Source organism: Laccaria bicolor, genomic scaffold (assembly GCF_000143565.1).
Source record: "Laccaria bicolor S238N-H82 LACBIscaffold_159 genomic scaffold, whole genome shotgun sequence".
Taxonomy (NCBI): Eukaryota; Fungi; Basidiomycota; class Agaricomycetes; order Agaricales; family Hydnangiaceae; genus Laccaria; species Laccaria bicolor.
In genome coordinates this window covers 27,502-39,679 of record NW_001890018.1, presented here as the reverse complement: position 1 = coordinate 39,679, position 12,178 = coordinate 27,502, and the positions used below count along the sequence as shown (strand labels likewise).

The window sequence follows — 12,178 nt, the reverse complement described above, 5'->3', positions numbered from 1 at the left end:
TACTTAGCAAGAATGGAGCAGATGTAAATATTAGTCAGATGCACCCAGTGTATTAGGGAAAAGATTATCATTTAGGCCACAGAATAGTGAAGATTTCTTGGAGGATCTGGATGATAATGAAAAAGATATCTTGGATCCTTCATTATTTTAACATGGTCAAGGTACAAGCAGGGTACATTTTGTGGAAAACATCATTGGAATGCATTTTTCTCACTTGTCTGGAACCATATGACATTTTGGTATTTGCTTTTGAATGCAGTGTGGAGAATAGTGTAATGTTTTAGTATATTGTTTTGAAATGGAATTCAATTAGTTGTTTGATGGTGAGTGAAAAGTCCTAATATAGAAAGCAAGCATGAATACCATCATATCACAAGTGAGAAAAATCACATGGTAAAGCACACATTACAAGCCTTTGTAGTGAAGAAAGAAAGAGTACAAACTTTTGTAGTCCAAAAAGCAGAGACTACAAACTTTTGTAATGAAAAAATTGCCCCACAAAAAATTACATAAAACATTCCTAGTACAATTTACAAAACTAAAGCTCCACAGGCATTGATGCAGAGTGTAACATTACACTCATAGAAATGTGAATTTTAGCAATTTCTCCTACAAAACCTTCTATATGGAAACCTATCCCCTTATCAGGGATAGAAAACACTGACTTAACAAACATGCAACAGAACTAGATCACATATATGATATCAAAGGTATGAGGAAATGAGATATGATACAAGGGAATGTGGCCCTGCTCAAGATGGGGGATGCAACCTTGTTTTCAAGCTCAGAAATCTTGTCCACAAGCAACAGGTAATCGGCTGCATGCTTGGCAGCAAGTTCAGCAAGTTGAGTCTCTGCCTTCTCAGCCCTCTCTCCTAATGAAAGCAACCTCTGGCTCAGGTCTGCTGACTGCCCAGATGTGTTTGAGATCATCATTCCACAGATATTTTGATCAATTTAATAGATATGAAAAGATGAAATTTTTCATGAAAACCAAGTCCAGAAACATGAAAGGTTATCCAAGGGAATTGGATGTCACCCACATTGTTCTGAGGTATACATGTTAAAAGATTAGACTTTTTGCCCCAAGGAAAGTTCGAAAAATGGTGTAAAGTCTTGAAAAAATAAACTGTGAAAGTCTGTTGTAGTCTTTTTCTGAAAGTCCAATGTTTATTTGTGTTTCTTGCTAAATACAATTCAGTGCAAAACACAGTGATCATAGCCATGATAGCAATTTCATTGCACTGTATGCAAGGCATTAGCATCATTAGTCAGACTGAAGCAATGTGCTGTAGTTTTGCTTACCAGGAGTGAGCAAACAATCATGGATGTGCCTGCTGCCCATGGAGGTTAGCATTAAACAAGTGGGACAGCATGCAAGGGGGTTCAGGGATCTGAATGCTGGACCAGGGGTTGGGTAGGTAGGTCGGCCATAGGCCGAAAAAAAGATTTTTGGAACCCTCTATGAGATAGTCCTAAATTGGTTTTCCAAGGTGATTTACAGTATTCCTGCATGTAAAATATCATTGTATAGTACATTATCTTGACTGGATATTATATTTCATTATATCCGGCCCAATTTCTGGCTTCAAAATTATTTTTCACAGTCTAATCTTCATCAAATTTTTGTCTAATGTTTTAATCAATCACAATTTACTGACAAAACAGTTAGAGACCAGTTCTTGACACTGATGTGTATGCTGTGTGACCTGATTTCAAAACTCGAATCATCTTGATGCTTTTGACACATCAGATGCTCTAAACGGATGCCTGTGTGGTGTGGTATTGCAGGACCCCCAGCAATAGCAGAAAAGGCCTGATCCTGAAAATGGGGGTTTTGTCCAGATGGAAAATATGTTCCCACGCGTATTGAACTCGGATTTGGACATTTCAGAACATTGCACGTCAAAAAGGTTTTTTTTTCTAGCCATTTTTGTCCCTTTTTGTCCAGATTGGGGGGATCTGGCCTTTTCTGCTATTGCCGGGGGTCCTGGTATTGCACTCAGAATGCATTGGCTTGGTAAAATGTAAAAGGGTTGGATGTGAGGACTCAATGGGTGAGTATCAGTCTTGCACAAGTTAATCACTACACTCACTTATTTTTTAGTACCCTACAATGTGTTGCATTGCAGATAGCCCCACGAAATTGGGTATGCGAAGCCTTAGAGGATCAGAGTGATGATGATGATGATGTCATATTGCCATATATAGGCATGTGCCTGATTACGTAGGTAGGTAGGTCAAGCACACAGGGCCTTACAAAAAAATTCGACCCCAGCTACTTTTTTTTAATTCTTGAACCCCCTTGACAGCATGCATAGTGGAGCTTACCTTAATGATTGGTAGCATGACCTTCATCCACTGGCATTTGAGTCACTGTGAGGGGTAGAGAGAAGGTGAGGGTGAGGGAACATTGAACATTGAACATTGAATGTGAAACTTCCAACTGTAAAAAGCGCAGTCAAACACTTACAGCTAACGAGGTATTGATAGACCAGAATTCAAAATGCTCCACTTAGTGACTTTGTTTACTTGTGGAGTCTCAGGGTACGTGCAAACAACCTAACCAGGAATTTATCACTATATACGCAACAGTGGGAAGGGGTGGGAAGGCAATGCCTGCCAATTGGCTGTGGGAAGTTGTTTGGCCAGCTCCAAAAGTAAATAAAGTCACTGAGTGGAGTGTTTGGAGTTTTGGTCTATTGATACCTCATTAGCTGTAGGTGATCAGTGTCCCACGGCCTGTTTTTGGCAGTAAATAATGCCACTCGCATCATTGCAGGAACAGATTTGGAACAGATCATCTGCCAAGCCTGATATTCTACCGTGACTATGCATCTACCAGCAGCTACAGCTCTACCAGAGTCTACTAGGCCTAGATAGCTCTCAGTAGGATTGAAAATTTATGGATGGCTACATAATTACAACAAATTTATACAGCCAAAATGCCTTCCAGATGGTAGACTGGGAGGTTTAAAAGATGTCATTTGCTTTGCTCTGGGTACTTGAATACAACCTCATTTATTTTTACGTGTGATAGGGTCTACTGGGTGGAGTACTTAATGTGTTGGGGAGTGCATTGGGAGTGTGTGTTGAGTGTTGGTTGAGCACATGTCCACTTGTGTGACAGCCCAATCTGGCCAGCACATGATAGTTCACACATTGATTTGACCAGAAGCTCAGTTGCCTGCCCCTTGGTATCACCAACTTGAAATACAACACATCATCAAGACACAGATATGATATACAAAAAAGGCATTGAAGTAAAAAAAAAACTGAGGCAATATAAAAACCAAGCTATCAGTAAGTACTCTCATATCATTGGGAGGGTATAAGTAAAGCAAGTCAGAGGTACATAGCATATCAGTCATTCCAGATCCATACCCATTGGGCACTCTCCTTCCTTCATTACAACAGTCTTCCCTTCCATTTCTCCATCCATCCTGCTTCAAAAAAAAAAAACCCTTGTCTGATTCAACAGCTAACCCTATGTCCTCCCCCCCTTCTCCCCATCAAAAAACGCAACCAACTGCCCAATCGGGACCTTCCCCACTGGCATCGGCATCGGCATTTTCACCTGTAATCCCTCCTGACTTTGCTGGTACTGCTGCCTCCTCAACAACAACGGGTCCACGAACTTGGTCCCCCCTCCTCCAAGACCACCGCTTATCATTCCGTCTCCCGTCCCAATGGAACTGGTACCAGAGGAAAGCCGCTCAGAAGAGCGGGACCTCAACTTCGGCTTTAGTGGTGCAGTGGTCCCCATGGTAAGAGTCTGTGATGAAGTCTGAGGAGGGAGGAGGCTAGCGTACCCATACGCACTCTGTGCCCTGATCCGACGAGTGGATGGCGATGGTGAGGTAGTGGCTGTGAATTTGTAATCGCCGCCCCCAGGTCCACCAGGCGATATCGAGTTTGAGGTGGTGGAAGACAGACTCCCATTCGCGTTCTTGAGCTTGATGCCGGAAGATTTGCCGATGGTCTCTTCACCTTCTCTGAACTCGCCTGCGCTTTCCTCCTCCTTCTTGTCATCGTCATCGTCCCCCACGGGAGAAACGGAAAATGACCCCCCAATCACACGGGAGTAGGACCGTGGTGTGCCTACCCTTTTCAATAAAGGAGCAGTAGCAGGTGAATCCGTATGGGTATTAGTATTCGCATTGGTATTGGCGGCGGTATTGGCGGCGGTGGCAAAAAAAAAAAGAAGCAGCATTTGAGGAAAACTCATCCTCATCAGGGAGCGCGGTTATCGGCCCTCCTAGCACAACGGTGTACCATTTCCTTGGCGTGGGGCTTACACTCGTCAATCTTTTCCCAGCAGCCGATTTCGGGGGTGATAATCCTTGCTGTGCTGTTCGTCCTTTTGCAGGTGTGGGTGTTGGGCTGGCCGTTCGGTTGGTAGAAGCAGAGGCAGGAGCGAACTTGGGTTGAGCAGGCGGGGACGGCAGCCGACCCGTACCGGAAGCCAGTGAGGAAAGAGAGGTGGTGGAGTACGAAGCACCTGGTAGTATACCCAGTCCTGAGGATAAATGGAGGGGTAACCCCGAAATGGCCGTAGACAAAGGCCTTCATAGCGGAACTAATCGACGAAGGTGGAGAATTACAGGGGAGAGCGTGTCTGGCGCAGAAGAATAATCTCCCGTGGGGCAAGGTAACCTCGTGCCCGACTCTTTCCTCTTCGAAGTCTTCCTGAGATGGTAGATAGGCGTGCTGGGTGCTGATGGAGATCCTGTCAAGTGCGTTGCAATTGAAGAAGTCGGATGTGAGTGCGTGACGATGGAGGACGTGGTTTGTGGTGCGACCAACATTGATACAGCGGCGGACTGCGTTTTAGGTTCCGCAGAGAGGGTGCCGTTGCGATTTTTGCCATATCCCAAAGCAGTTCCCCTAATCGGCTTTGGAGCTCGACGACTTCGTCCCGGAGGTTCAGTTATCCGTCGAACCCGCATGCACTCAGACTCGCAATCCTTCTCCTTCACTTTTTCCTTTTCCTTTGTCCCCTTCCTTGTCGACTAACCACCTCTCAACCTCGTTCATCCGATCTTCCAAAGCCCTAACGTGTCCCATGGTCCATTTATCGAGCTTGTCGAAGCGTTTGGCTATCATGAGGAGTGTACCTGGTAGATATGAACTGGGCATACAAAGGTCAAGCCTCACGAGAAGGGGGGGAAGACAACGTATCCGTTGTACGCATGGGAGAAGAAGCCAAGTTGGGTGGCGTAGTCGAGAGACTCGAACGAGAAGAGGTAGGCGAGGGTGGGGAGGCAAAAGGTACGTGGTTCATGTTGAATGAGCGCTGAGCAGGCATGAGCGGGTCTTTCGTGGGCGGAAGCCTACTCTTCGCAGCAGACCACCAACTAGTAGCGCGACCCGATTGTTTGCGAATCAGACGGGGACGGTGGATTAGGCATCTGAAGCCTGAGGGGCGGTGGAGGGAGCGTCTCACCATCGTAGCCAGCGCACAATCGTCAACGGGTCTCCTTGCCTGGACCTCCCCCGAGTATAGCTTCCCCCTCTCTACGACTACAGTCGCGTTCCCTCTCCGCTTCAGCTTCCAGCTGCGTCGCGTAGCATAGGTAATCGCGGTGAAATGCCCCCTACGACTGTACCTGTACCCATTCTTTGGACGAAGTTCGCTGGGAGATGGGAGACGGATGAGGAGGATGATCGGGAACGTTGCTGCCACATTCCTTGGTCGTCTTCCTGGACGTCATCGTCGTCATCTGAGCCGTGATCGGACTTGGAGTCTGGATCGACGTCTGTCGAGTTCCCTGGAAAGAGCGCGTTTCGGAGTGGGGAGGGTGGACGGGGTGATGGTGACCTTCCTCTAGAAGGCTAAGAGAAGGATGATTGATTAGTGGGATAGTCGCGATCTGATGTTATCCGAGGCATACATTAGAAAGACAGCCAGCAGACATCCTTCGTTGATGTCGGCCATTCAAGCTCCACGGTACTGGTGCTGGGAGGTGAGAGTGGAACTATCATTCGGTCACTTGGAAAGGGCCCCATATGTGGGACCCAGTGGTGAGATATTGGCATCTGTGAGTCGATGTCGTTACGTTGTGTTGTGGTTCCGTTATGTTTTGACCTTTGCCTGGATTTGCTTTAAAGTTCAACCGCACCTGCTCATGTCAGTAAGCTTTATGCGCAAAAAATGCTCCACTTCGTACTCACGCGCTCGAACGAAGGACAAGGAGATGTCAAGAGCGTTCGGTCGAACGGAACGTGGGTCACACCTGGGTCACAATTTTTTGAAGGAAGCCATGACGTCGGTCTCATAAGTTGTAACGAGAGCTAACCTATCCTTGCAATGTCCTTCGTGCCCAGTGAGGACGCGAACCAGTGTGAACCCGTTGTTCCGAGTGACATGCGACTGGGGAACTTGAACGTTTGAACATCTGAGGGTGAGTTCGCGCTTTCTCTTCTCTTCTTCTGGGGTCTAAGTCTGTTTTCACTCTAGCTTCCTGCGTCGGCGGGCCATCGAAGTCGACAACTGTATCAGTTGTCCTTCCTTCCCCTTAATTTACTCTCGCAGAGAACTCGCCCTATAACGCCGATTATCCTTCAGTCACCCTCCCGACGTGAACCATGCTCTTCCTTCCCCGTAAGAAATGGGCTTTTCGCAGAGGACTCGCCCTATAACGCCGATTACGTTATACTCAGGTGTGCAAGAGGGTCGCCATCTTGTGGCCCACGCAACTGGATTCATTGCAGTTGCCATCCAGGCCGCTTAACCTTCAACCCTACGACCCACGGAAGTGCCATCGCATCTCCCAGACTCGTCAATGCCATGTCGCCCTAGATCTTTGACCTTCAATACGCAAAAGTTTTAACGTCCATCTTTAGCCGCCGCCTTTTCTACGTGTGTCAAGTAAACAACCAGGTTCTGAAACTTCCCCCTCTATCGTCATCGTGCCCTCTTTCTCGTTGTGGTCCGTTCGTGAAACCGAGAAGACACGGCGTATTTCAATGGAACGTCGCGATGGAAGGGGAGGAAGTGGGTTCTTCGACTAGGATGTGTGCGGATCGTTCTATAAGTACGCTTCTCTTCTCCCCTCCCTTTTTTACAAAAGACTTTGCTGACACCGGCATACAGACCTACAAAGTCCACCCCGTTCTCATTTGCTCATGTCCTCTTCGACTCTATTCCACAAGACAGGCAAGGGCTAGCGCTCACCGCTTTCTCCGACCTTCTTTTCCCCTTCTCCTACTCGTGGCCAGCTCTGGGCTGCTGCACAAGATTCGTAATAGCTCGAAAGAAAGCCCTTGGTGGTAAACTCCGAGCGCATGGCCGAGCGGAGTATAGGCCAGTGCAAAATCCCGCCGTATGTGCTTACCCCGTTACCTCGTTCTTACTTGGATGGAGGATAGCAGAGAGAAAAACGGTTTCGGGATATTGGGTGTGGCGATCAAGAGCGATGATTGTCCTTGTTGGTGGCGCTCTTTTTGCAGGGCCGCCACGCCCTGTGTCGTCCTTTCGACTGTGGTAAGCATTCGCTTCCCTCGTTGTTCGATCTTTCAGTATTCAACGTTCAATTTCCATCCCCTGTAGCCGCTACCTCCACCTCCGTTGGTGATCGATGGAGGATTCGACTAGCCGCTTACCCTTTCGGTTTGTGCGTGGAATTAAGAACGGCCGTTGACAAAACCTTGTGCTGTGGAGTTCCTATCTGCATGGTAAGTCTCTCGAATTGGTTCCTCGATGATACGAACAACACCACCCCTTTGACAGAATGACTACCCTTATCAACGATCACGAAGAGCCTCCGGCTTGTTGAAACGACTTTTGACTGCAACTATCATCGTGATACTGGTGCCTTTCCTTTCAACTGGGCCATTCACGCTCGCAACGGGACTCTTCACCCTCCTGTGGTCCGTCTTCTTGGTTCTCCCTTTCTGTCCTTACTCATCCATCTTGTCACGGTGTCTGCTCTCAGCCGGTCACAATTTACTCTCTCTCCGTTTGTAGGGTATGGAAGTTTCCAACTTGGGTTAGCGTTTATTCGGGAGGTCGTAAATCAACTTACTGTGCAGAATCTACGCAGAAAGACCTATGGGCCATCTGTAGCATGCCGTATCGTGTACAAGTCCCGCGCTACATACAAAACATGAAATTCTGTTTCCGCGACAGAGGTTATATGAAACTTGTAGGAGTAGGAAGTAATAGCAAATCAGTCAAACGTCTTGGCTTTGTCGACGTTGAAGCCTCAAAGTCGCATGTCAAACCAGAGACTGAGGCTTGCAGCCAAAAAAACCACTACACCATCGAATACCGCTACCAAGATCTAGGCTGTACCAGACTTTACGCCCCTTCTCCTTCCCGTGGAGCAAAAGCAGAGCATACATACGCACCCCAAGCAAACCTGTGGACAATTGTTGTGAGCACTAACCCGACGCATGCGTAGCATCCAAGCATGACCGACCTATGCGCAATAGCCACGCCCACCAACCCTCCATGGAAGTCGGCGTCCGCGCGAGAAGAGACGAAGACCCTCCGATGAGTATGGTGTTTCTCACCCTAGGCCCTTGCCCTTGGTAGTTCGTTATTGGCCGGAGAAACTATTGAAAAAGAAGGCAGGTGTCAGTACCCATCGTCGTCGGCCACGCGTAATCCAAACTTACAGAAGCCAATCAGCGGTGGGTACATCCGTATGTGTGACGTTGCGGCAGCCCGTGGCGGCGACGAGCTGCGGATGGATACGCACGATGGAGAATCTATGCGGTGTGAACGCCGAGTTCAGAGGTAATGATTGCTGGTATCACGGGCAGAGATTGGGGCCATTGAGTGGCATACCGTGTATGCCACGACACACAGAGCGTCGGGATGAGGTAACCGAAAAGCTCTGAGCACTGCGCGAGCATTTGGAGGGGCGAATGACTGAAAGCCACATAGCTGGGCGCAATCGATGAGACGATCGATGTGTGAGGGGTCTGCCTGCGGCCACTGGCAAAGATTCGATGTTCGACCAGTGAGCTTGGTATGGAGGCGAGTTCGTTAACAGGATTAGACAATGGCGAAATTTCCTTCGTGAATCGATACACGAGGGAATGTTGCGGTCATGGTGGAGGAAAGACGGTACAAGCATCGAAGTTGGGCTTGCATTGGGGTTATGAAACCAGAACCTGAGTAACGAACGGGGGAGTTAGCGAACGAAATATCCAATATATGCGAGGTGAAAAGGCATCCAGAGATCGAGGGAGGGATAAGGGTACGAAAGAATGGGTAACGCAAGGGCGATAACTTACCAAAGGAGATATGGTTATCCCGACTCTCCAGCTCTCCGACTAAAGCTTGCAATCATGATCAGGTGGACGGCAGTGACCTAGCATTCTGTGTGGAGTTTTTCAAGAGGGTATTACCGTCGTCGAGCTAGGCATCGTTGAAAACGCCCGCCATGTCTGCAACGGAAGGGCCGTTAGGGCAGGCGTTGTCAACTTGCAAGAAAGAAATACTGACGATCAACTTGAGCTAACGGAGTTTCCTCCATGTTATTCAAAGTGGCTTCGAGCGGGTTACCGGGTTATCAGGTAGTCTAAGAAAGTCGATTGCAATCCTGTTGATAGCATAAACATCCAGTAAACTTTCCAATTTCAAGGTTTCAATTCGCGTACCCAAGTCGTACCAGTAGAGATCTGTGGTTTGCGGTTTTGTACGCATGGCGCTCGTAAACGAAATTAACAGGACCGGAACTGTCACAGAATTGTCAGCATATTAGACTGACGTGGGCAGACGGAAGAAGAGGGGTATGGTTGCGGCACAGAAGGGGAAAACGAGCTAAGGTAGAAAGGGGAGTAAATCTAACGGAAGGAGGAACTCACTCAGAGCCGATGCACTCGAACATCTTCAGCGCATGCTTTCAATCTCAACAGCTGCCCGCTCTCTGTGGATCGGTACAAGTTGACGAAGGCGGTTATCGGGTTTCACTTTGATCACAGCGGGAGGTCGGGTCTCCAGGCGATGTCGGCAGTAGCTGAACCTAGAGAGGAAACATTGGACGACTCGTCATGAAACTCCATTCGACGAGGGGGGTTCGCGGCGAGTTGAATCCATGGGTACTTCGCGACGGGGAGCTGGCAGAACAAACACAACATCGACTTGACAACAACGGTTTTGCAAGTAGGAGGGTCTATAGGTGGGTCGCAAGGCAATGAAAGAAAAGTAGTCGTCTTCCGCACAGCCACATGCAGAACAAGCATGACCGTGACCACGCAACTTCCTTTCGTTCGTCCCTTGGAGTTTCAATTGCTCTCAGTCTTGAAAGGTGTTCGTCGTTTTGCTTCTCTGACACACTTCTCAGTTGACCGCCATCTGTGGCCTGACTTGACGCCGAACCACTTTGGGAGGCAAGTGGGAGGCAAGTGATCAATCAGAAATGTCAGCTGACTCTGTGAAACGGTCCGTTACCCATTTGAAGATTGACGCCGCACAGCATCGATTCTCTCTTCTGAACCACCATGTCTGATCCCATTGACCCCCGCGAAAATCGTTTGAAACGCAAGCTCGAGGAATTGCCCGGCACGATCGCTGACCACCCACCTCATAAACGCTATGGTGGTTTGAGGTTAGCAGTCATGATCTCGCGCTACTAGATAAATATTAACGTGAATCCGTCAGCCCCAGCTCTGCCCCGCCTATCTTGATAACTCCATCTTCAACCATCAGTGCAGTGGACATAGCCATGGCAGGCAGCAGTAAGATACATTCTAATCTTCCTGCATCAAAGTGAGCATTGATTGCTCATCAATCCAAATTTCCAGGTGATCAGGTTGATGTCTCTGTGGGTGGAGGGCTTGAGTGCTTGCAACAAGTTTTACCTATCTCCACTGGTCTGCATTAACCCCAAACCTCTGTCATTCATCATTGGTAACACTGATATAGATATCCTGAGTTCTTACCTGCCTACCACTCCATCAATTGCCCCTGTTGCTGAAGCCTGTGAGACACCCCTCACTCTGTTTGCTGTAAAGTTCATACTAACCTTCATCAATTCTTATCTCACAGTTGATCAGATTGAAGGTCCCATGCAAGGAGCTGTTGATTCCTTGCAACACCCTTCTCCTATCTTGACAGGTTCATGCTTGCTTCAAATCTCTATATTCTATTTCTGATAACTCTGTTTAGATTTTCCAAGTTCTGACCTGCCTATCACTCTATCTATTCATTCTGATTTGAATGCAGAACTGATGCCTGCCAGTCAGTACTCTTATAAATATAGTTCAGGCTTGCTCAAATTAGACAGACCATGCAGAGTCCTTGACAAACTTTCAAGCTGACATTATAAACAACATCTCAGCTCAAAATGTGAACACAGGTCCTAACTATGGTTCGTTGCATTTGGACCATCAGATGTTATTGCCTTCACTTATATTTTAATAGGTACCATCAATCAAGGTAAGTAGTAAGAAAAACATCATCTTCATCTTAATGTTGTTTGTGATTGGTAGGTGTGGACCCAAATATTCAAATCACACTTGAGACAATTAGAGATGACCAACTGGGTATTATTGCAGATTCTTGTTGTGAATGTGTAGTTGACTTCATTTTTCTGTTACAGTGGAGAAGATTTATAAGTGGCTTTCTCCACCCAAGGAGTCTATTAACTACAATGCTGCACATACAATTCTGGAGAGTCAGCTGAACACCTGTCAATGGTTTCTCAAGGGAAATACATTTTATGGGTGGCTCAAACAGCCTGGCTTTCTCTGGATCAAAGGAAAATGTAAGTTTTCTGCCAACATTTGTAAATTTATTCATTATTGACAGTCTATCCAGCTGGCTCTGGGAAAACCATCTTAAGGTTGATTGTTTCAACATTTTTATGAAATTAAATTAAAATTTCTCTTCACAGCTCAGCAATAATTCACAATATTCTCGAAAGATTCAATTCTGCTACTGCATATTTCTTTTTTGATGGAAGAGACTTACAGAAGGATTTCCAGCTCCATGATAAATTACTGCGATCACTCATCTGGCAATTCTCTCTGAAGTGTGAGGGTAGACTGCCTAAAGTCTTAGTGAATCTGTATGCTGGCTGTGGCAATGGCCATAAAGAGCCAACTCTGGGTGATCTGCAGAATACTCTTCGAGCAATTCTTGATGGCTTTAGTTCAAATTTCATCATTCTGGATGCTCTTGATGAATGTACTGAAAGAGAAAAGCTTCTTAACTGGATCAGAC

General features: G+C 47.1%; 4 protein-coding genes across 4 annotated transcripts; 1 reads left to right on the top strand and 3 right to left on the bottom strand.

The window, feature by feature from the left end:
- Positions 1-1,386: 1,386 nt before the first annotated feature.
- LACBIDRAFT_298852 (uncharacterized protein) lies at positions 1,387-1,596 on the bottom strand (the record flags this gene model as incomplete). Its single annotated transcript, XM_001890735.1, has 1 exon — positions 1,387-1,596. Exon 1 carries the CDS (start codon positions 1,537-1,539, stop codon positions 1,387-1,389), a length of 153 nt encoding a protein of 50 aa, XP_001890770.1. The 5' UTR covers positions 1,540-1,596.
- A 2,120-nt stretch (positions 1,597-3,716) lies between these two features.
- Positions 3,717-5,284, bottom strand: LACBIDRAFT_335833 (uncharacterized protein; the record flags this gene model as incomplete). The annotated part of the gene is made up of 5 exons (XM_001890734.1): positions 3,717-3,787; positions 3,823-4,101; positions 4,299-4,729; positions 5,018-5,099; positions 5,158-5,284. 5 exons carry the CDS (start codon positions 5,282-5,284, stop codon positions 3,717-3,719), a joined length of 990 nt encoding a protein of 329 aa, XP_001890769.1.
- Positions 5,285-6,154: 870 nt separating this feature from the next.
- Positions 6,155-8,112, top strand: LACBIDRAFT_335832 (uncharacterized protein; the record flags this gene model as incomplete). Its single annotated transcript, XM_001890736.1, has 9 exons — positions 6,155-6,225; positions 6,569-6,604; positions 6,847-7,017; positions 7,097-7,325; positions 7,453-7,486; positions 7,553-7,677; positions 7,733-7,872; positions 7,970-7,991; positions 8,035-8,112. The coding sequence occupies 9 exons, from the start codon at positions 6,155-6,157 to the stop codon at positions 8,110-8,112; spliced, it is 906 nt and encodes a 301-aa protein (XP_001890771.1).
- A 1,818-nt stretch (positions 8,113-9,930) lies between these two features.
- LACBIDRAFT_298845 (uncharacterized protein) lies at positions 9,931-10,092 on the bottom strand (the record flags this gene model as incomplete). Its single annotated transcript, XM_001890733.1, has 1 exon — positions 9,931-10,092. The coding sequence occupies one exon, from the start codon at positions 10,090-10,092 to the stop codon at positions 9,931-9,933; it is 162 nt and encodes a 53-aa protein (XP_001890768.1).
- Between the last annotated feature and the right edge of the window lie 2,086 nt (positions 10,093-12,178).